General features: G+C 57.6%; 1 protein-coding gene across 3 annotated transcripts in view; it reads right to left on the reverse strand.

The window, feature by feature from the left end:
- TBC1D22A (TBC1 domain family member 22A) overlaps positions 1 to 23,125 on the reverse strand; it is a 334,472-nt gene that overhangs the window by 87,580 nt on the left and 223,767 nt on the right. For 2 of the 3 annotated variants that reach the window (XM_077914075.1, XM_077914074.1), the window contains exon 11: positions 8,789 to 8,916. The exons of the other annotated variant lie outside the window; for it this stretch is intronic. In XM_077914075.1, the coding sequence (XP_077770201.1) occupies positions 8,789 to 8,916 (128 nt within the window). The remainder of the gene's footprint in view (positions 1 to 8,788; positions 8,917 to 23,125) is intronic. 3 annotated transcript variants of the gene reach the window in all.

Consider the following 23,125-nt stretch of genomic DNA (forward strand, 5'->3'; position numbering starts at 1 on the left):
TCGCCAGCTCCCACGACCACTCTGTCCCCTGCCTGGAGCGTGCCAGCAGCCTCTGGGCCCTTCCTCCACACCCTGTGTGCTGCACATCCGCACCCACCTGCCCTCGTTCCTGGTGGCCTTCCTCCCACACACTCTTTGTTCGTTCCATCCTGGCCGGGGATCTCAGGACTCCTGCCCTAAGACCTTCTGCTGGAAGCCTTCGTCACCAGGCAGTCTCACTCCGGGGCCCACGACGCCTCCCTATATACTGGCTGCACAACCCTGGGGACCAGGCATCCTGGTGCCCCTTTCTCAGCAGAGACGTACATGAGCGACTGTCTCACAGCTGGTGGCCAGGCTCTCCTGCTGGGTGTGGGCTCTCTGAGGTCCATCACTGTGTCCCCAGGCCTGAGAGCAGGGCGAGGCCCAGAGTAGACGCTCAGCAAACACGCCCGAACCGAATGACTCCAGGGGCACCCCACAAGGTGCAACAATCAAGCTCTTCCCCACAGGTGTGGACACATCCTCTGAAGCGCCGCGAGGCCCCACCTCTCACGATCTCTGACGCACCTTCTCCCAGAAAAGCAAAGAGTGCATAGGCCAAGTAGCACAAAAATGAAAAAACTGGAGAGATTTCACTGAAAATGGTGCACAAGGACCAGGTGCCATAAGGATGTGTTCCCAGCAGCAAACCTGGCTGTTTCCCGATCAGAGCAACATCAGGAGATGCATCTTGGAGCATCCAGGGGTCTGTGGCAGCCCCTCTCAGCAGTGGGCACACGGAGGGGCCCTGACCCCCTACCCTGCTGCCCCGTTGGGCACCACCAGGTGCTGGGGAACTTGGAGCCGTGTCTCAGAAAGGGCACAGCCAGCCCACAGAAGCCCACGGCTGCTCCTCGGCTGCCAGGGTTTGAGAACAGCACGACTGAGACCGGCTTCCCTTCATTCACCCCTCCGACTCTGTGGCACGGTGGGCTGAGCAGTGCCGGCTCTCCACAGACCACAGCCCCATTGCCACACGGGCCCTGCCGCTATAGCACGCTGCAGGGCCTCCAGTCAGGGCCACAGAGACGGACACTCACAGCCGTGGTCCCAGCTGCTGGCCGCTGCTCTGGCCACGCTGCCTAGAGTGAGCTGGGGCAGAGGCCACTGTGTCTTCGTCACTGGGGCCTGCACAGCACGTCCACACAGATCCCCTTCTGGAAGGACCCAGTTCCATTTGGCTGCCTGTAGACCAGCGCTTTATTCAGCGCTTTACTGGTACAACAAACCCCAGAGACGGATGGCCCTCATGCCACTCCCCCGATGTGTGTGCATGAGGGGCCTGGGGCCGCCCACCTCGCCCACCAGCAGAGCCTGCCCTGAGCCCATGCGCAGTGGCTCTGCCTCTAGAGGTCGCGACCTAAGACAGACGGCATGCAGATGACCAGATCCGAAGAAGAGCTCCGCAGTTCATCGCCTGTGATTTACTGCCAGCCTCTTGAAGAGCATGACTGAAGCCACTCTTCAGGGTATGGACAGTGGAAGTATCCTAATTAGAATTCAGGTGGCCTTTGGATAACACGAGGAAAGAATTTAATAGATGCTTTAAGCCAAATGAAGTCATCTTGCAATACCTGGCAGAAGAACATTTTTTTTTCTTAAAACGAAATCCCCGGGTTGTAGGAAGCGTTAAGCCTCCAAGGCCCCATCAGCACCACCCTCGTTTACCAGAGCGGTCCTTGGCTCAGAAAGGAGGAGGGGAGCCCACGCGCCCAGGGGCTGGGCGGTGCTGGAGAAGGCAGGTGGAAGGTGGCATTCACAGGGACACACTCCCGCTCAAGGGCCCGGTCCCGCAGCGGCTCACGCCCCCAGTACCAGACCCCAGCCGGAGCGGCGACTGTCCCCTAGGACCCAGCTCTCCCATTTCCCTCGGGAAAGCCATTGGTGTCCTTCACTTCAGGAGGTGCCCGGCGGCACACTCACTTCCGAATCTGCCTCGCAGGACCCTGGGGTGGAAGGGACCCTGGCCCGGGGCAACGTCCCCACCACCCAGCCAGCTTCCCTCACTGCACCAATGGCAATCTCTGTGAGCTAGGAAACGCTCTGGACTGCCCACCATGTAACCAGCCCTCCGTCCCCTTCCCGTCCCGTGTGCCTCCCCACTCACCGCCACACCACTCAGACAACGGGGGTCACCTCAACACAAGCTCAGGTCAGCCCAGCCCACCCAGAGTGAACCTGTCTACAGCCATCAGCAGCCAAGGCACTGCTATGCGGGGCCCACGGGCCTTCCAGGTGGAGCCACCTTCTCCTCACCCCGACCTACTGACCCCACCACCCCCTTCCCAGGGCGGCACCCCACGTAAGGCAGCCACTCACTGAATGGGCTGTTCAATTTAAATTTGAATAAATTATAATTAAAAATTCAGTTCCTCGGTCACATTTTTCCATGTTGAATAAGCCACTGTGCCCACAGGCTACCCCACCGGACACTTCCATTACCCTAGAACCTTCCACTGGATGCCTTGCTCCAGAATCCCTCCCACTGGCTCTGTGCATGCCTAGGCTTCCTCCCCACTGGGCTCCCTCACCCCACCCCACCCCACTGGCACCCCAGCCAGGCCCCCTCGCACTGTCACGTGCCTGCAAACCCACACGTCACTCCCGTGTCCTGGCTATTGTGAACAATGAACACGGGGGTGCATATGCCTCACGAGATGCTGACCTCGTTTCCTTGGCATAAACAAATAGTCAAGTTGCACATTGAACATCAATATACAAAAATCAGCTGCGTTTCTCTACCCCGATGATGAGCTATCAGGAACTACCCCACGGACAAGTGCCTTGAATAAAATAAAATACTTAGTGAATCCAACCACAGAAGTGACAGGACTGCACACTAGAAACTGAACACTGACGAACAGAACTGAGGATGAAACAGATGGAAAGACAGCCTGTGCTCGTGGACCCGATGAATTAATAGGGTGAAAGGCCCACAACCCCCAAAGCCAGCTGCAGACTCACCGCAATCCCCATCAAAATTCCAATGACACTTTTCACAGAAATAGAAAAACAAACCTAAATTCATATGGAACCACAGCAGACCCCGAGCAGCTACAGCAATCCTGAGCTGGCTGATATTCTAATGCCATTTAGCACAAAAGAAGCGCAGTCCAGAAACTTCACCCCAGTCTCTGGCCTTGGGGAAACCCACATTTGCGACCCCTGTGGGCCAGTCTCCTCCCTGGCACGGTCCTCTCTGGTGGACACCCCACGAGGAGGCAGAGCAGAAGCATAGCAGGTGCGTGACTGCAGCTCACCCCAGACCACATCTTGGTCAGGGAGCCCTCGTCAGCAGAGCACGAGGCACATCCTCTGCGTGATCTTGGGGGGGTCCAGCAGCCAGGCTCAGACACGATGGCAGCTTCTGTCCCCAGACTTCTGGACATAAAGGCAGCTGGGGACACGGGGAGGGAGGGCAGGTAACGATCTACCTCTGTGCCCTCCCTGGACCCTGCGGCTGCAGGCAGAGGCCCTAGGAGCAAGGCCTGGGCCTCAGAAGGCAGAGCCCGTGGGGTCCCAAGCCATAAACACAGTCCTGGGCCTGCCAGGGTCACAACGAACAGAGGCCACATTTGTGCCATTTTGTCACAGATAAGCAACTGCACAGAATGTGCATGAAATGCGAGGATGGTGAGGGAGGGGCCGCTGAGGCCAAATCCTGCTGGTGTCCTGCCTGAAGCAGCTCGAGGAAGATGGGAACAAGTGGGGTTGGGGACCTGCAGCCTCACTCGATGCCCAGGCACCAGCAGGATGTACCAGCCGGGCCCTGGGAAGTGCGGCTGAGCCCCCTTCCTGCCATGATCTCGCCCTCCACCCCAAAGGTTTAACCCAGGGAAGTGCCCAGACCCCAGTGGGATGGTACCTGGACATAGGCCCTCCACATAGCTAATTATAGGGGGTCATAAGGGCAGCGCCCTGATCTGATAAACCTGGTGCCCCCATGGGAGGAGGAAGATGCGTCAGACAGCGCCTGCTCCACGTGAACACAGGGGAAAGGACGCGTGAGGACCGGGGAGGGGGCAGCCGTCCGCCAGCCAGGGGCACAGCTCTACCAGGAATCAACTGTGCAGACACCCTGACCTCAGACGTCTGTCCTCAGACTGCGAGCAAACACCTGCCTGCCGTGGTGGTTGGTGGTGGCGTGAGCTACGGCAGCACCTGACTCATCCTCCTTTGGAGGGTGTGACCCTGGGGGTGTTCTCATCACATGGAGCAAGATGGGCAGGACCTCGGGAGCCCCAGGAAGTGGGGGACGTGCCTGGGGAGGGCGCTGCTAAGCATGGACAATATGGACAATGAGCCAATACTGATGCACGGCTGCTGAGTAGTGTCCACACTTCACTCAGTTCTCCTTATTTGCCTCAGGCTGTCTGCCGCCCGAGGGCGCCGTCCAGGATACGACATCCAGTGATCCCGTCTTCTTGGGGTTCTCCGGGTCAGGACAGGTCCTCAGATGTAGCTTTGCTCTGACGACCCCGACAGTTCTGAGGAGCACGGGGCAGGACGTTGTAGAACGTAACTGGGGACGCATCTGATGTTCCTCTGGGGGGGCGGTCTGGGGCCGCGGGTCTGGGAGGAAGGCCGCAGGTGGGGCGCTCTCCTCGTCCTGCCACTCTGGGCACCAGGCTGACCCTGCCACGTGACCTCGGTCTCGGGGCCGCGGCGTCCATCCATCGGGCTCCCCATCCACACTGCCCTCTGGAAGGGGGTCCGTGTGCCCGGCCCCGCTGGGGGGGTTGTGCCCCAGCTCCTCCAGGGCGGGCTCGCTTCGTCCTTTATTTGGAACTCCTCTGGGCGGGAGACTAACCTGTGGGGTCTTCCTCCATCAGCAGGACCCCCGCCGAACTCTGCGTTCTGAGTTATTTGCCTCGTTGGAGCTCTGGCCCCAGCATGGCTCTGTCCTGGGTGGTGTGAGCATGGCCTGTGCCCCGGCCCCGTGGGCGGCTCTGGGCCCACCTGCACACGTCCTGCCCCAGCCCCGCGGCCTGCCACTCCCTCAGGGGCCCCCGCTCCCTCTGGAGCACTGGGAGGTCATGTGTGGAGACTAACCCGTGCGTGTAAGCACACGTCTATAAATATTTCCACGTGACCTCGTGTACCTGTATCAGGGGTCACCTGTCCCCGGGAGTGACAAAGCTTGCTCCCGAAGCACTGCTCCCTGTCCAAAACCTCTCCCTGGATGCTCACAGGACTCATTCCACCCTTCACTCAGGTCCCAGCTCAGCCCTGCACGAAGTGGCCGTCCCCAAACCCACAGGGAGAGGGGCAGCTCCCAACGCCCTGGCTCCTTCACAAGGGCTCCCACGGTCACAGCCTGCGCTGACGTCACCGCCTCAGCTCCCCCGGCACCAGGAGGACTGCAGGTCCGGCCAGCTCCGGGATCTAGGCTGTTCCCCTCAATCAGGCAGGACAATCTGCACGGGCCACTTCCCCTCACTCTCCCTCACACGCAGCTCCCTGCGCCTCACTATCCTCTTCACAGCAAGAATCACGATGTAATGTGAGCCGCGTTCACCAAGGGCTCATTTCTGGACGCTCCTGCATCTGTCCCACTGGGACATCAGTGCCACGAGGGGCTTCTTATGTCTGCCCAAGGCCCAGCATGGCACCTGGTACACGCAGGCACCTGACACGTGTTCCTGAAAGCAGCATCTGCACAGGTGGGAGCAGGAGGCTGACAGGAGGCCAAGAGCCACCCACCGTCTAGCACCCGGCCTGCAGGGGTGACTGCGAAGCCAGGCCACACCCCATGCTCAGGGACCCCCGCTGCTTCATGCCCTACCTTTCCCTGGAACACGAGAGTCATGTCAGGTACCGCTCACACTCCAGCTCTCCGTCCACAGCGATGGCGAACCCAGCTGCCGCTGTATTGCGGGCAGGACACGTGCTTACGGGGCAGCCCTGCTCTTGAGCATTCCCTTTCACACGACACTGCCACTCAGGCCTGCTCCCTCCAAGTGACTCTCACAAGAACCTGTGGGAGGCATCCACGGGCCCACCTCGGGGTGGTCTCAGAGGAGCCCTTAGGGGGTCCGTACGGGGGAGTACCCACACGCTCGCATGGCTGAGGGGCTGCAGGGGCCTTCTGTCCAGGTGCCCGTGAGCATCAGTGAACGACAGCACCCAGGAAGGAACTTCTGCTCAGCTGGAGGCCAAGGGCCGGCATGTTACCACCCTCCCTCCACCATCATCCTGCCGGGAGCCACTCCAGTCACAGCTCCGTGCTGGGACCGTGCTGAGGGCAGAGGGGAAACTGTGGGGACGTGCCTCCCAAGGGATCCTCAGCAGGGCTGCCCATGCCCCCCGAATCTGCCACCAGCACAGGACAGCAGGGTCCCTCAGGGCCAAGAGACTGCAAGCCCCGGGCCAGCCTCCTCAGAGCTCACAACGTCACTGTCCAGTCACGGCAGTGCAGCGCGGGCACTGCCAGGCTGGGAACCCCGCCCCTGACCCCCTGCCTGCCAACATGGGGTCTGTCCTCGCTCACCTGAGAGCAAAGCCCGCGCACCTTCTCACTGACATGGATGCAGGGGCTCGCTTGGAGAAGAGAAGGGAGGGTCAGGGAGAAACAGCAATGAAACCAGAGCATGGCCTGGCTGACCGAGGGCCCCTGAGGGCCTCACCCCTAGCCGCAGGCCGGGGGTGAAGGAAACAGGCCCAGGGGTCTCTCTCATCCCAGGTGATCGGCATCCACATGCCGGGTGAAGGGTGGGACCCACCCTTTCCGCGGTGCAAGGACGGGGAGCCAAGGGCAGAGCTGGCGGCCAAGTCCCATGGCCGAGGCTCTCCGGGAGGGGCCAGCCCGCAACAGCTGAACCGCTCTGACAGTGGGCGCACTATGCCCAGGAGCAGGGGCCACCTCCCTGAAGCATGGGCTGCTTCTCCATCGTTTGTGCTCTTAAATGCCCGTCTCCATGCCTGTGAGGATGCACCTCATTCATCTCCACGCCACTCCCTCGTCAGGAGCCTGGGACGGAGCAGGTGCTCTCGAAACCCTCCGAGGACACATGCCCCCAGAGGACTTCAAGCCCCCATGAGGGGTTAAAGAGCTACTAAACCTACCGTGGCCCAGCTGGTAAACACCCCACTTTAGGGGAGAGTAATCACCCGAATGCCATCCTCTGATTACTATGTATTTTCATTGCCAAAAGATGTAATACAATTTCATGGTTACTTGGGCCTGTAAAATAGAAATACCCCCAATTTTTAAGATATGAAAAGGTTTATGAGCGGGTACCGTCAGTTCAAGAATGAGCCCGTGGTACAAATGAGTCAATTCATGACAAAATTTAATTTCAGGAAAATTAATGCAATAAAGATGCCACAACTGTACTTAAAAGTTTTAATACCTATTAGGAGTTTTAGCGAAGTGGTGCAGGACCACAGACGCACAGATCCATTTCCTAGCTCCTCACGATGCAATTGACTTCATACCTAATTTATCTGTAATGGGGACAGCATTACAAGGAGCTGTGTATTTAACGAGGGGGCCAGGGTCTTCAACGGCCGAACCCATCACAAATGGAGAGCGTTCCCATGTCACGGGATATTAAGTCTGTTTCCTACAATGCTACTGAGACCCGGTTAATAGCACCAGGCTGACGGCCACATTCACCAAACAGCCCAGGGAAGGCTTTATGTCCCAGCAAACGTCAGTGGCCAGAAATTCTGTAACTGCCAAGTACCCAAAGAAGCAAAACAAAGTGGGGGATCTGGATGCAAGCAACATGAGTCGTCAAAATTTCTGCAGTGAGCATTATCAGAATAAGCAAGCCACAAAAACAGAAAGCCAAGTCAGAGCACTGGACGTCAGAAGCACGAAGCACCCCGAGTCCATGCGGGACACAAGGACCTCCCTCCCGCAGGATCAGAACTCTGGGGTGCTGCTCTAGCAGACTACCGTGACGCTAAGCACAGAGTCAGACGCAGCGGCCGCCGGGCCAGGAACAGCTGGAGCTCCAGAGATCAGCTGGAACTCCTATCCCACCGGCAGGATGCAAACCAAGGCTCCTTCCATGGAGGGAAGGAGAGGGATAAGTAGGACCCGCTCTACAGGGCCTCCCGCCTCCCTACTCGGCAGCTGCTGTGCACCCCCTTTCCTGGTCCAGGGCCCATGAGGGGCCAGCGCTCGGTGGAGTAAAAACCTGCCTCTCAGAGCCAAGAACCAGCCTCCCCTGGACTCCACTCCAGGTCCCACGGAGGCTCCTGCTCTCTGTGAGTGACGATGAAAAGCAGGCGTGTAAGCCCCGCAGGGCGGCCTCAGCTTCAGCAAACATCTCCAGCAAAATGAAAAGGTGCTAGAATAGCAATGGGACACTCGAGGGAACAAAGGTGGTTTGTTCCAGAAAACTCAATCTCCTGAAGAAATGAATTTCACCAAAATTGGTGGAGAGAAAATTTCATATCGCACTGAATCTGTCAGTGACTTAAAAAAAAAATCTTTATTATAAGTGACTCAAAACAGACAACGTGTGAGTCCTGAGTGTGAATGTTTGTGGCAGCCGCAGCACAGACGTAAGCCGACTTACAAGCCTCCCCACTGCACCCCGGGACCCTGGCAAGGATGCTGTCTCGGCACCATCGGAACAAAACACAGCTACAAACACAATTACAGGAGGGTCTTCCTCACGGTTCTGTCTACTCGGGACAAGGACACCAGAAAAGGACTTCGGAACAACCACCTGTGCCCGAGCAGACGCCAAGCGGGAAGAGGCCGGTGGCAGGAGGCAGCGAGCGGGGGCAGGGCGAGGTGCGGGCAGCTCACCTGGTAGGTGTCCCACAGGCGGATGGTGCAGTGGAGGGGCACTTCCCGCATCAGCAGGTTGTTCATCCAGCGGAAGGCGAACTGCAGGTACCTCACCTCGTGCTGGTCCAGGTGCCGGTGAACTTGCTCTGCATGAGACAAACAGAGACCCCCAGGCTGTGAGGGAGAGCCCCCAGGGGCCGCCCTGGAACCACCCACTCCAACCGCCTGATGCCCAAGCAACGTCCCCAAGGGGCCGGAGAAGTCATCCTTATTAGAAGAGTGCAGATAGACTCTTCCTCGGGGAAAGTGAGCAGCGGGGGTGCCGTGACAGTCACAGCGGCAAGGGTGGCTCCCGGGTCATGTGCATGTGACCCCAAGGATGCCTCCCCACCCCGTTGTGACAAGCAGCAACTCCGCAGCTTGGACCTCGTGCTCCCCACCCAGGCCTCTCTGCAGGGAGGCTCCAGAGCTCCATGAAGCTGCACAGTCTGTGGACCCTGGAGGTGCCACTGCAGGGAGCAAAGATTCTGGGGCTCATGGTGGCCCTGTGACTTCCCAACATTCTGCCCCATAAAGATCTGCTCCAAGTGGCCTGGGAAGCACCCGTGCGATTTCACAGGACAAGCAAATATTGCCAAACGGGTCCTGCCTGGGAACTGGAACCCTCCATGCAGACTCCTCAATCAGGGCCCACCAAGAGCTGCTAAAAGCACTTTTTCCGCATACGTTTTCCTTCTCTCTGGGGCTTATTACCTTCCCCTGTAACCAGCCCTGAGAAGTGACCCTGAAAAAAGTTCATACATTTTCCAGCTCTCCCCAAAAAAGTTCTAGAACTAACAAATAAACAAGTGTTAGTGTTTTGCTGCTTACTGGTTTGTTTTCACTCGTGTTCCTGGTAACTTGCAGCACTGCAGCAACAAGGCTTTCCTAAGCACTAAGTATGGGGTGGGGGTACGAGGGGTGGGAGGACCCTGTCCTGAGACCCTCTGCACCTTGCAGACAGGCACTGTGGCTGAAGCATGAGTTCTTGGCTGGGAGGAGCTCTTGCCTACAGGAGGGGGAGGCTGGCCACAGAAAAGTTCTGGACGGCTCTGGTTCTCGCACGTGGAGCCAGTTCCTTCACTGGCTCTGCTACGACATCCCACCCCAAGCCACTGCTGTCCCTGGCTGTGCAACAAACACGCCTGGGCACCCTCGTGTGGCCGGCGGGGCAGGACACATGCGGGCTGGGTGTGGGGGAACAGCTGAGCCACGCAGTACAGCAGACCCAGCAACACCCTGAAGAACAATCCCAACAAGACAGTGAGTGACTACTCAGGGGTGAGAAGAACCGCACAGGCTGATGGTTGAGCCCTTGCAGCCAGCTGGGAGCAAGGTGCCAGGGAGGGGCTGGCAGGACTAGGCTGTGGAAGACCCCAGAGGCCCTGGCTACATGCTGCCTCTTCCGGGACAAATCTGGGTCCGAGGGCTCCAGGCGCAGCACAGGGCAGGCTGGGCCCAGGGTGCGGAGGCCAGGAAGCAGGCAGAGAGGGAGGCTCCTCCGGCTGGGGTTTGCTCACCCCAGTATTCAGCTCCTAAGGGCAGGGGCCCCTCTCCCAGGAGGGGCGATTCACATGCTGGGAGGGGGCATTGACCAAGCCCATGCAGGTTCGAAGGAAGACCCCTGCGTTTCTGCATTACCAATCCCACTTGTCCTCCCCCGGAACATTTCTGTGGACAAGGGGCTGGGATGGCGTGTGAACTGGGGAGCCAGGCGCTATCAGGGCTGGCGTCAGCGGGAAGCGCATGGGGCCACACTAGGGCAGTAAGAACAGGTCACCCTGAGAAATCTCAAAGCCATTCTTACAGTAAAGCAAATAAATATGCAGTATGAAATGAAGTCAATCGTCATCGTTGGCTTTTAAGATAGAACCTAAGCTTTCAACGGAAAGTCCTCTTCATCCTGGGCCCCTCTGAGCTCCATCCTGAGTCCTCGGCCCGCAGACAAGGGCCTGGCCCCCTGCCCTGGGGGCCCAGGGCCCAGGTGAGCGCAGGCTGGAGGCCCTCAAGGAGTTCAGGTCTGAGCGACCTCTGGGACCCGGGGAGCACAAGGCCAGCTCAGGGGTGGGCTGGCCTGACGAGCGGGGCCACAGGGGCTGACTTCGGTGGTCCCCACACCAAGCTGCGCAGCACCCGCATCTCAGGGGCTGAGAACATAGGTTCTGAGGCTCATCTCAACTTTCCTGATCACAGTCTTTCGGGGGCGGGGGGTCTGAGTCTGTGTTCAGTCAGGTCTCCAGAAGATTCTGATGTACTGGGAACCTTCGCAGGCACCCCAGGGGACAGAGGACAGACACCAGGACTCTACCCTCACACATGGGGTCTCTGTTCTAGAAGTTCTGTGCATAGGACAGGGCAGGCACAACCCACAGGTGGTGCCTCACTGGTCTTTTTAACCATGTTCTTCTCATCAGCTTATATTTTATTAAATACAATTAATTTTTTAAAAACTTAATTTCACCACCAAAGAGAAGTTTCCACTCACTCGAGCGGAGGATAAAGTGGCCAGCAGTCAACGGCGTGGCACTAGGCAGGGCCTCCCCAGCAGAAATGAGTCACAGCTTTTCATGGACAAGAGCCCCCAGACAGGAGAGGGCAATCCTCTCCCCGTGTCCCTAGCCGTCAGCTCGGGAGCGCTTAAAGCCACGAGGGGGTTTCTCTCCAGATGTCCTGAGGGTCCCATCAATGGCCCACGGTTTGAGAAACACTGGTCCACAGATACAACTGGAAAGCCTCAGAATGCACCTCGTCCTCAGCCCCCAGACTCCCAACACGCCCCACAGGGAGTTTCCCTCAGGTGGCTGACGACACCCCTTCAATGCCCAACCAACCACCGGGCCCTCCCCTGGGCCTCCTCGGCCGTTCCGGCGCAGCGCCACTCACGGCCAAACACTGGGGGAGATCTCTGAAGCTGCCCGTGCGGTCAGCCTGTCCCTCTCCTTGCTGCTACGAACACCCGGAGAAAAGCATCTCCCGTGGCACCTGGCCTTCACGGCTGAGGGTGCATGCCCGGCCCGGGGCAGGTACTGGGGGCCAGTCACCTCTGTGCCCCCTGCCCCGGCACACACCAGGCGCCTGGCAAGGGTCTGCGAGGCGCCTGAGCGAGGGCAGGAGGGGGGCAGGAGCGTGCAACTGCACGGAGGACCCTGTGACCACACCGGGCACGGATACAGCCCCAACCACCCAGCCTCCCCTCCGCCTCTGCTCCCGCAGTCAACACCAAGGAGCGTTCTCAGCAACGCGGCGGGACACTGTGTTCTTTGTAAAGAACTGAAGAATGATTTCTAGCCTGCAATTATCCTCAGCTCTGAAACCAAAGCTCGTGAGAGCTCCAAGGGCCCTGAGTGGCCCTTCCATCCAGGCCTGACTGCTGCCAAGGGCAGAAGCCCCACCGGCTGACGGCCAGCCTCCACCACCGCCCAGGGCACGGACTCAGGCGCTCCAGTTAGCCTGAAATTCAAATATGAGAACCCTAGAAAACAGCAGTTTAGAGAATTTCTGATTTTACTGAAGAAGCCTCCTTCACATAGAAAAAGTATACAGTTGGCAGCATGGAGAAGACCAGCAGGAAGAGGGTCGACACTGGGCAGACGGGACCACCGCCCGACAACGGCCCGGGAAGAAGGGAGGCCGACACAGGGTGGCTCCCAGGATGGGCAGCTCCCGGGACAGGTTGGTCCTGCCGGTGGCTCCTGGCCCCACCGGTGGCTCCTGGCCCCACCAGCTCCTGGTCCCTGCTGGTGGCTCCTGGTCCCTGCCGGCGGCTCCTGGCCCCGCTGGTGGCTCCTGGCCCTCACTGGCGGCTTCTGGCCCCACTGGTGGCTCCTGGCCCCACTAGCTCCTGGTCCCCGCTGGTGGCTCCTGGCCCCGCCAGTCACCCCGGCCTGCTGCTCTACAGAGACAGCTGGGCCATGCCAGCGGCTCGTCCACCAGAGCAGGACAGGCCCCAGCGCTACAGCAGGTCAGCAACCCGGGGCCTCCTGAGGCACAGCGGCCGGCCCACCTATCCCAGTCAAGTCATCCTTGTGGCCACGGCACCACCCCGACGCCATCAGAGACAGCAGTGGGTCGGTCACGGGGTTAACGGTTGGGAAGGAAACGCTAACTCTGAGTTTAGCGACGTGGATTCACGTTATGTTTTCAGGGGCCGCTGCACACTGCTCCACACCCTCTGCTCCTGCGCGGGACACCACGGGCTATTTGCTGAGGGAGCATCAGGCCACTGAGGGAGGCCGTCACCCAGGCTCTCCCTGGGGTACCAGCAGTGGGTCTTCCCCCGGACCCTGGCCTCCTGCGGGCCGGGGACTCCATTGCCTGGCGTGCAGGCAGTGCTGGGCACCACGCTGAGGGAGACGATGGCCAGAACTGGAGGTTCTCAGGACGTGGCAGGACAGAAAGCTGGGAGACGAGCTGCCCACAGGACTTAAGGACAGAACGGCCTCTGCCTCCCCAAGCAGGCCCACGCGCGGCTGTAGCGCTTCCAGCCCGTGTAGGACAAGGTCACCAGTTTACAAACTGGGGAAACAGCTCTGAAAACGTGCCTGGGAGGCATGAGTCACCTTTCTAATGTAAACTGGCAAGCGCACAGATTTGAAAAATTAAACACATATTTCTGGAACATCTACCACTGAAGTGACCCAAGAAACCATAAAGATTAACCCTTTCTCTTCTACAGTGAGTTCCACGTGAAGTCACAGGAGCAGGGGTACCAGGCAAGTTCCCGCCTCTCCCCTGGGATGCAGACAGAGGCAGCCCCTGTCCTAGGCCTGGCCAGGGGGACCCATCCTAGCCAAGCGTGATGACCCGCACCCTTCCTGAAGGGGTGAGGCCTGCAGGACCCTGACCCGGGGGCACGCCCACCCTGTGCCTGTGCAGTGAGGCAGGCTGGGTCAAATGTCCCGATGCAGGCCAGGCGGCAGTGGACTGGATGCGGGACTCAGGGCTGCCCCTCCCCGTGTCCTAAAGTGAGGCCTGCACTGCCAGGTGGGTGCGCGGCCTTGCCCTGTGTCTCTGGGTACCAGCTCCAGGGCACAGCGACTGCCCACTGCCCGTGTGGGGAGGCAGAGACATCAAGAATGACCAGAAACCCGACGCCCTGCTGATCCCACAAGGACACAGGCAATGTCCTTCCAGAGCAAAGGCTCCTCATCTATCGCTCTTCCCGGGAGGATTTACCAGCCTCCTCCCACCCCCACATACCTGGCTGCCTGGGAGAGGACACTACCAGGCAAATGAGGCCTGCGGCCTGCCCTCCAATAGCTCAGCAGCCGAGAGGAGAGAAAATTCAACCTCGAGTCTCACATTTATCTGCTTCATCAGAATAAGCAGCCCTGCACGCCCAGCCTTCTCTCTGCCAGGTGTGGGCCTCGGAGGCCCTGGGCAGCACTGAGAAGGCCAGTCCCCTCCCTGCCCCTGTGGCGGGGCTCTAAGCCCCAGGCATGAGCTGAGAGGAGGCACCCCGAGGCCGCCCCCGCCCCCAGCCACCCCCGATGGCTCAGACCCGCAGGAGCCACGGTCCCACCACCAGCACAGCATCGCTCCTGCCAAGGTGGCTTCTCTGGGAGGAAGTGGTGGAGAGTGACAAAGTGGACCCACTGCCCGCCCTCCCAACCCTCCTCCTGGTTGGGTGGGACTCCTGGCAGGGCTGCATCCTGTCTGGAACGCGTAGAAAAATGGACTAAACTCGGCACATTACTTTCAATTTATAGACGTCAGGGCTGCAAACATATACGCTGAAAAGCTTCATTTTTCCTATTTGATAAGTAATTGTGAGCAGATGCTCTTTCGCTGATGAAGGTAATTTGGTTAGCAATAATTCTGAATTTGGAATTTCCTGTTTCCCTGGAAATAAGAGTGTACGTACGAATGAGTGGGCAGATGTAAGTATTGTCATCTTTCACGTTGAAAAGATTTTTTTTTTTTTTTTTTTTTTTTTCACAAAACCCTCCATGGCAAGCCAGGGCACTGCCATCGTCACGGTGTCCCCAGAAGGTGGCCGTCATGCTGGCATGCACAGAGGCCGCCAAAATATTTGCCGGACACTTTTCTCAGTACTTTAAACAGCAGATCTACAGATTGAAAATTCTGCTGAAACATCTTGTCTTCTTGATTAAAAATAAAAATACATTATGCAAACACACTGTGTCCAGGATTTATGCTAAAGAGGACAAAAACAAGGATCCCATTGACTTGGCATAAAAAAACACACACTGTCTGCCCTGCAGACACTACTTAGATTTATTTGCCCAAAGAGTAAGGTAAGTGCTCACACTTAGGTACCTGACAAAGAGCGCCGTGCAGAGCCCCTCCACAAAGCTGAGAACAGACATGAATACACCACACCTCTGCCGGGCACGGTATGAATAGGCTTTGATTTGGAAGGAAGATTTCAATTCTCTATCAGGCAAGGAGATAAAAAAGGAACAAAACAAGGGCCACCTGACAGTGAACGTGGGCCTCTCTGCAGCTGAGAAGCCCTGTGTCTGGGCCCACCCACGCTCAGGGTTTGCAAGCCTGGTGTATGTTAACACTGCGGCTGGAAAAGGCAGGCCCCATAGGGAGGCAGGGCCCACATGCATCCACGGGCCCGAGGACCCTCGCTGTGTCGGGGGCACAGGGGCACGGCCAGGAGGAAGGGGCCGAGTCGGAGAGCGGCAGGAGTGGGCCTGTCCCAGCCAGCTCCATGACAGGGAGGCCTAGGGCTCCCCATTACAGACCCCACAGAGGCCCCCACAGGGATGGAGGGTCTGAGCTGGAAGGGGACGGGGGTGGATACACAGGGGAAGTAAGGAGACAGAGCAGAAACCAGCACCTGTGATTCCACCCTCGAAGCACAGGACACTCCCGACAAATCCCTGCAGACAAACGGTCTTGCCAGCCCCACACCAGGGGCAGGGAGGAGGCAGTGGCCTGAATCTGGGCTGCTGGCCTGTCTTCTCCCTTGGGCAGCAGGGGAGCCTGGGCCAGACCCTAAGGAAGAGTGCTAAGACCTCAGGTGTAGAATCAGGAGAGCCTGGGTTCAAATCCCAGGTCTGCTTCTGGAAAGTTCTTGGAGGCTCCCAGTGCCCTGAGGCCCTCCCCTGAGAAGCCTGCTGCCTCATAACACTCTCTGCAAAGTTCCTGGCATAGCAGCAGCCAACAAGAGGGGAGAGCCACGGCCCTGTGTGTGGCCAGAGGGCACAGAGGATGCCAGGAAGGGCCTCCCGGGGCCAGCCCCACAGCACAGGTGCACAAGGGGGACTTGGTGAGGGCAATCTGTCCCACGGTAGGTGTACTATCAATGGCAGCTGATCAATATTGCTACACCATGTGCTTCATCAGGAAACCATCAATGCAACCTTGTTGCATTTCAATAACGATCACTACAATGTCTTCAAAAAAAAATTTTTTTTGCCGTGGAAATTGTAATGGAAATCAATAGGAAGTGAGATTTATTGAGACAATTTAACACCATTTTAGGAATGTGCTGACGGCATAAAGAGACAAATTCCAACCCCTCACCTCCATCCTATGCCAAGAACCCAGGGCACCACGCGGGCCCCACAGGGGGACATTCCACACCTTCCTCCTGCTTCACGAGCCAGGAGCAGCACACAGAAGGTCAGTGAGAACCAACAAAGCCAGCTTCCGAGAAGTACCTCTGTAACGTCAAACACTGCAGATGCACCATTTTGCAGACTCTGGACCATGTGCCTGGTCAGAGGGGCCTCCTGGTTCCCTCGGGGGGCTGGCCTTGCCCCCTTCCTGGGAGGGAAGCTCTAAGTCCTCAGACATCCCCCAGGGCAGACTGTCCCTGTGATGCTAACAAGAGAGGTTCTGGTGAGTGCACCCCTCAGCAGGGTCGGGATGGAGACTAGGTGGGACCCTCGGCTGCCAGCTGTCAGGGAGAAGAGAGGAGCTGGAGACTGAGACCAACATGGGCCCCACGACCCAATGGCGCCCACATGAAGAAAGCCAACACACTCTGGACACACAGACCCGGGAGACCTTCCCAGCTGGTGGTGAACACTTGGATGGGTGGGTGGGTGGGGCAACATGGCCTGACTCCATGGGGGGGGTGGCAAATGCCCAGACCCCACCCAATCTCATCCTACGCCTCTCTTCTTTTGCTGGGTCTTCCTTATCTGTACCTTTCACAATAAAACCACAATCACAGCATAATGCTTTCCAGAGCTCTGTGAGCCCTTCTAGCCGATTGCTGAACCTAAGGAAGCCACGGGAACTGCTGAATTTATGGCTACTGGGTCAGAAGTGCCAGCAGCCTGGGGACCATGGAGGGACAGCTGCCGTCTGAAGTGGGGCAGTCTGGTGGAGAACTGAGCCAGCCCTTAACCTGTGGGGTGTGACATCACCTCCGAGGGGTGAGCGGCAGAACTACATACCCACTTGGGGTACAAACAGAATACTCCTGCCACCATCAAATGGCCCTGAGGCTGTGATCGAGAAAGACATCAGGGCAGAGGCTAAACTGCAAATATATTCTCCCAAAATAACTGCTCCAAGGCTGCCTTTAACATCAAGGTCATGCCATGGGACTGCTCTCTTCTTAGATGCTGCACAAGGGCACGGGTGAAGGTGGGTCACCCCACAAGGCTGCTAACCGATCCTGAGCAGGAGAGCCTAACACGGTCACTGCACAGTGTCAGGGAGCGGTCCGAGTGCAGTCCCTCCAGGGCCCTGGGGCACAGACGCCACCCGCACCCTGGGGACCCAGCCTGCACACAGGCGGGGAGTGAGGTTAGGGCTCCCGACAGGATGTGAGAAAACAGTGTGTATCTGACACCACAACACACTATCTTCCCATCTTTAGAGAGGTATTAAGGCATATTTTTTTGACAGTAACATTATCTAAAATACAAGCTCTTCTAGAGCTACCCAGAATTGGAGCGACGAGGCGTTAAATCATTCTCACTTCGCAGATGTGCTCATGAGCTTCTCAACAAACGCCTGTGTTCGTATCAGGAAGCAACAACCAACCTGATTTATTAGAAAAGAACGCAGATGACAGAGCGACTTCCCCGGGCACCCAGAGCGCAGAGGCACGGACAGCCTGCCATGCGCACGAGCTCAGCAGCAGCGGCCCAGGAACCAGAAAAGGTGGCTGGACGCCGACCAGGTGGATGGGAGCCAGAGGTGGCCTGGCTTCTGGCTCCATCCCACCCAACACCCATACAAGCGTCTAGATGGGGACATGGTGAGGACACTGATGAGGGGTCCTAACTGAAGTCCTGAGATCTGATGGGCTGGCGGGGTGGGCCTGGCCTGGTCTGCAGCTGAGGCAGCAGTAAGCCCCCGGGGATGCGGGCGGGGGTCTCTCGGGGCTCGCCGAGCCCACCGACAGGGGTGCAACAGGAACTGTACCTGTGATGGTGGCCAGCAGAGCCCTGCTGGAGTGAGGGAGATGGGCTCTCATTCCCAGTGAGGTGGGGAAAAGAGGGGGGCTCTCGGGCATCAGCTGTCCTTCGTCCACTGGATTCATTTTCTGATTCCATATAACAAATGACCATCATGAATCTGTTATTTCCCCCGTGGCTCTGAGTCCAGACAGGACCTTGCTGGGTCCACCGCTCGGGGCTTTGCAAAGCTGCAGTCAAGGCTGCACTCTCCTCCAGAGGCTGGACTGAGAAGCGCTCACCTCCAAGTTAATTCAGGGTGTTGAAAGAACTCAGTCCCCTGCCGGTGAATGTCCGAGGGCCCCAGCCCTCTGCTGGCCATCAGCTGGAGGCCACCCCCATGTCCTGGCCACGTGAGCTCCTCCGGCATGGCAGCCTGCTCCAGAAATAGTCGGAATCTCTAGGTCTTCTGCTAAAATGGAGTCTCAGATGCTGTAATATAATCACGGGACAGATAGCCCGTCACCCCATCTCCATGGAGCCAAGGACTCACCCAAACCCAGCAGCAGAGTGGATACCAGCAGGAGAGACTGGGAGTCACCAGAGGGCCCATCCTGCATGTTCACTCCCAGCACCTGCTTTGGCAGGAGCAAACCATGTGAGCCTATGACACGCCAGCCCCTGTGCTCCCCTTTCCAGCGGGTGGGGAAGAGAAAGGCCTGGGCTGCCCGGAACTCCAGCCGTGGCCGGGAGCCAGGAGAGCTAAGGAAGGCTCTGCTAGACCTACACCACCAAACCAAGAGGCAATGCCCTTTTTCAAATGAGACAGAAAGCAGAGAAAAAATAAACTCTGAGCTAAACAAGCACATGGCTCAGATACACAGTTTGCAGGTTGTCTCATCAGCAAGAAGAGAGCCCTAACGCGACCCAAATCTGCAAGGAAGTTGAAGATGAGGAGCTTCCCCAGAAGTGTTCCTTCCACCATGGCATATTTTAAAACTGAGAACACTGCACGAAAATACCCATCTGAGTTCAGACCACGACCTGCGATTCCCACGCCTGGGCTGGCAAGCAGGTCTGTGCCTGCCCACGGTCGAGACTCAGTGCAAGCACCACTGCCCTCCTGAAGCCTTGCTGACCTCCACCAGAAGCTGAGCCCACCGAGCTGCCTGCAGACTTCCGGGAGAAGATGGACGGCACATTCGTGGCCTTGATGGTCAGCACAGCCATCTCGCCCATTAAACTGTGAGATCATTATTGACTGGGTTCCTTCGATTTTTTTCAACACCCAGGACTGAAAGGGCAAGACAATAAGTTTTCCATGAAAGTGGAAAGGATGGATGCATGGATAGATGGACAGATGCACTGATCAATGGATACCTTGATGGGTGGACAGACAAATGAGGGATGGATGGATGGATGGATGGATGGATGGATGGTTGAAGGCTGGGTGAGCAGATGGATCGGGGGAGACAGAATGAACTGCAGGAGGCTAATCAAGAAGTAAAGGGAGAGACACATGGGGAGCTCAGTGATTGAGCTCAGGGCGTGATCCTGGGGTCCTGGGGTCGAGTCCCTCATCAGGCTCCCCACAGGGAGCCTGCTTCTCCCTCCATCTATGCCTCTGTGTATCTCACATGAATAAATAAACAAAATCTTTAAAAAGAAAAGAAAAAGAAGAGAAAGATGGATGGGATGGATGAAAAGCATCTTTCCAAATCAAGTTCTAGGACTCTGATATTCTCCTCATCATAAACCATTACCAAAGAGCAGAATCTAGTTGAGGCAATTGACTTGTTTTTGAGGGAAAGAAGGCATTTCTTTCTACACCTTTGGACACAGACACGAGTACGTAATAAAGATAATAAAACTGAACCACACATATGAGCACATCTTTATTCTGGCTTGCACTCTTACCTAGAAAAAAAATTGTAGAGTACATGTAGTCTCACTCAAAAACTTTAAAAATTACTAGTTTATAATCTGTAGTATACATTTGAAGGGAACAGGACGCAATCGAGCACATACTGGGAGGACAGCGTAACAGGTCATATTAACTCAATCAACGCCCGGCATTCCCACACATCCTGACAGGTCCTAATGACATTCTCTACCACCTAAAACCTGTCAACAGCTCTCATGAAGGTGCCAGGGTCCTGACCAGGCCCCTTCCTTCTCCTCCCACATCAGTGGTACACTCAACATCGAGGAACAGGCTCCCTGGGAACAAGGATTTCTAGGGCCCAAATTCTCTGACCATGGCTGCGTCCTGATGTCATGTCTCTGAGTACTGGGCTGGGGGGAAATGCACAGATGGGGTCTCCAGGCCCTTGCCAGCCTGCCCCAGCACACCCCACCCCGTCTACACCCCAGGCCCTGCCAGCCTGCCCCAGCGCACCCCGTCCTCACCATCTCCCCCGGCTCTCCAGGCCTGGCCAGCCTGTCCCAGCACACCCCACCCCATTTACACCCCAGGCCCACACCAGCCTGCCCCAGCACACCCATCCCCACCATCTCCCCCACGGCCCCCCACACTGCCCCCGCTGCTCACACAACCACCCACAGGTCCCAAAATGGTCCTGCCACTTCACACCACCATTCCCTCAGTCACCACAGCAAACACCCACACGAGACTCAGAGCCACTGTCGGTCTTCTGCAAAGCCTTCCCCGACTGTCACCTCTGACTCCGTGGGGCGAACCAGAGAAGCTGGCTGCACTGTCATCCCCTCAGTCTGCTGTCTCATTGGATAAGAGCTCCCCAACAAAGGGCTCTAATTCATTCCCATACACCCAGGACCTTGCATACGGAGCAGACACCTGCTGAATTGTGTGAAGTCCATGGCCCAAACCAGAGGCCCCTCAGTCTAAGATCGGGCTGCAGGAACAGCGGGTCCCCCAGAACTCGGGGAAGATGAGGGACCGTGGCCCAGGCACGCAGCTCACTGGGCAGCCACTCTGAGGGCTAACGCAGCCACAGGGCTCCCTCCCCGCATTAGAAAGGACGTGCCAGGAGAGCAGGGCACAGACCAGGCCAATGAGGGCAGTCAACGGGACTGTCACAAGTCCTGCTCCGCCTGGGCCCCTCTGCCTCGGCCTGGGACACTAGCAGAGCACCCAGACTGGTCTTGCTGGCAGGGAAGAGGTACAGCCCGGAGGAGAAGGGAGGGGACAGAGGAGACATACCTGAGTGTGCCACGTGCACAAGTCAAGGGAGCGAGCGGGGCCCGAGAGCCACAGGACTCTCACCTCCCTCTCCACAGCCCACCACCAGAGCCGTCTGTGGCCATGAGAGCCCACACGCAGGAGACACGGAGGCATGCTGCCAAGCTGCACCCATCTGTGTCCTAGTTCAGGCACGTCTAGGACCGGGGCCTAATCTCTGCCATACCTCATAGGGTGCTCAGCGCCTCATGAAGTGGACGCTCACTACGTGTCCCAATCTTCCATCACAACAGCAGACCCAGAGTCTTCACACATTCATGGAGATCACTGAATGAAGGCCAGAACTGGAACCAAGGCGTGACAGCTGCTGGGAGGTGACATGAGCAGCACTCCCCGGCCTGGCCTGGGATGAGGCCACTTGCCCAAACCACCCTCCTCCACCGATGGGAGGAGCCTGTGACTGCAGCCAGGATACCAGGGCAGGGAAGCCGGGAGCTGCACGAGCCACACGGGTGGGACCACCAGCCACAGCGGCCCCTGCCCGGCTCTCGTCACTGTGCCTGGGAGCAGACAGCACAGGCCCCCGGGGTGCGCCCCGTCAGGCCTGCCCAGCACCGGAGCCTCCCAGCAAGGGCGCTGGACACAGCTTGCTGCCCACTCCCAGCCCAGCACCCGGCAGTCTGTGGGAAGCAGGGACGTGTGGACAACAGTCTGATTCTGGCGTCGGGGGCTGATTTTCCGCCTGGATACGCCAGTGCCTCACGGGCTGCTCCTGTTCTGTTCTGTTTGAGTATTTACGAGCAACCCCACGGCTGCCAAGGTATCATGCCGTGAACTTGTGAAAAGAACGTTAGCGGATGTACAACAAGCAGACCAAAGTTCACCAAGCACTTTGCTTCCATACCGTTTTTTAAAAAATAACCAGAACACAGTTTAAAATGATGAGTTTCCAGGGAGGGTCTATCATCCATCATCATCATACGGAAGGTCCTTTCCCCCTCCCTGATGGAAGGAATCTGTTCCTGCTTCTGGCACTGAAAACCCACCCCAGATAATGGAGAACCGCTCGCTTCCCGTAACTGCCTCAACTTAATGCAATTTACCCTTTGCTTTCTTATCTGTAACCCAGAGCGTGAACGGTCACTTGCCTCATTCTCTGTGCACCAACACCCCCTGCCCCAGAAAAGCAGCTATGGGCAGAGGGGGGTGCCCACAGCCCACCCCTACCTGCCTCTCAGGAGACGCGGCTACGCCGAGGAAGCCGACCACAGACCCCGTCCGTCCAGGCTCTTGGGGAGCACCCAGGGTGCCCCAGGACCGCCCCCCATGATCTGCAGACACGCTCACGGGGCTCTTACACAAAATGTGGTGTCCCACTCCAGAGCCACTCCACTGTCCCCTTCTTTTCGGGGGAACGTTCCCACAAGGACCTCCTGTACCAAGCTGAGAAACTGAGCATAAGAATGATTAATTTTAGGAAAGATTTGTAACCTTGTGAAAAACACAGGACTCCCCAAGCTCAGACACAAATACACAGGAGAAAGGGGAAAACTTTTACCTCCAGCAGGAAAGTGACCAACAAATGCAGGAAAGTGGGTGCGTTAACAAACCCCAGGAGCGACTGCCCCCGACAACGTGGTGACCCGCAGGTGCCCAAAGCAGCATGAGAGGCCTGAGCGTGGCAGGACAGCTCTCCATCTGGGTCTCCTCACAGGACACTTCTCAACACGAACAAAAGTACTGGCTCGCAGCACAGAAGCCTGCCAGACACTCCTCAGCCCACAATCAAAGTGGACCAGCAACAAGGCAGCCTGCTCTGCA

This window comes from Canis aureus, chromosome 11, assembly GCF_053574225.1.
Source record: "Canis aureus isolate CA01 chromosome 11, VMU_Caureus_v.1.0, whole genome shotgun sequence".
Classification (NCBI taxonomy): Eukaryota; Metazoa; Chordata; class Mammalia; order Carnivora; family Canidae; genus Canis; species Canis aureus.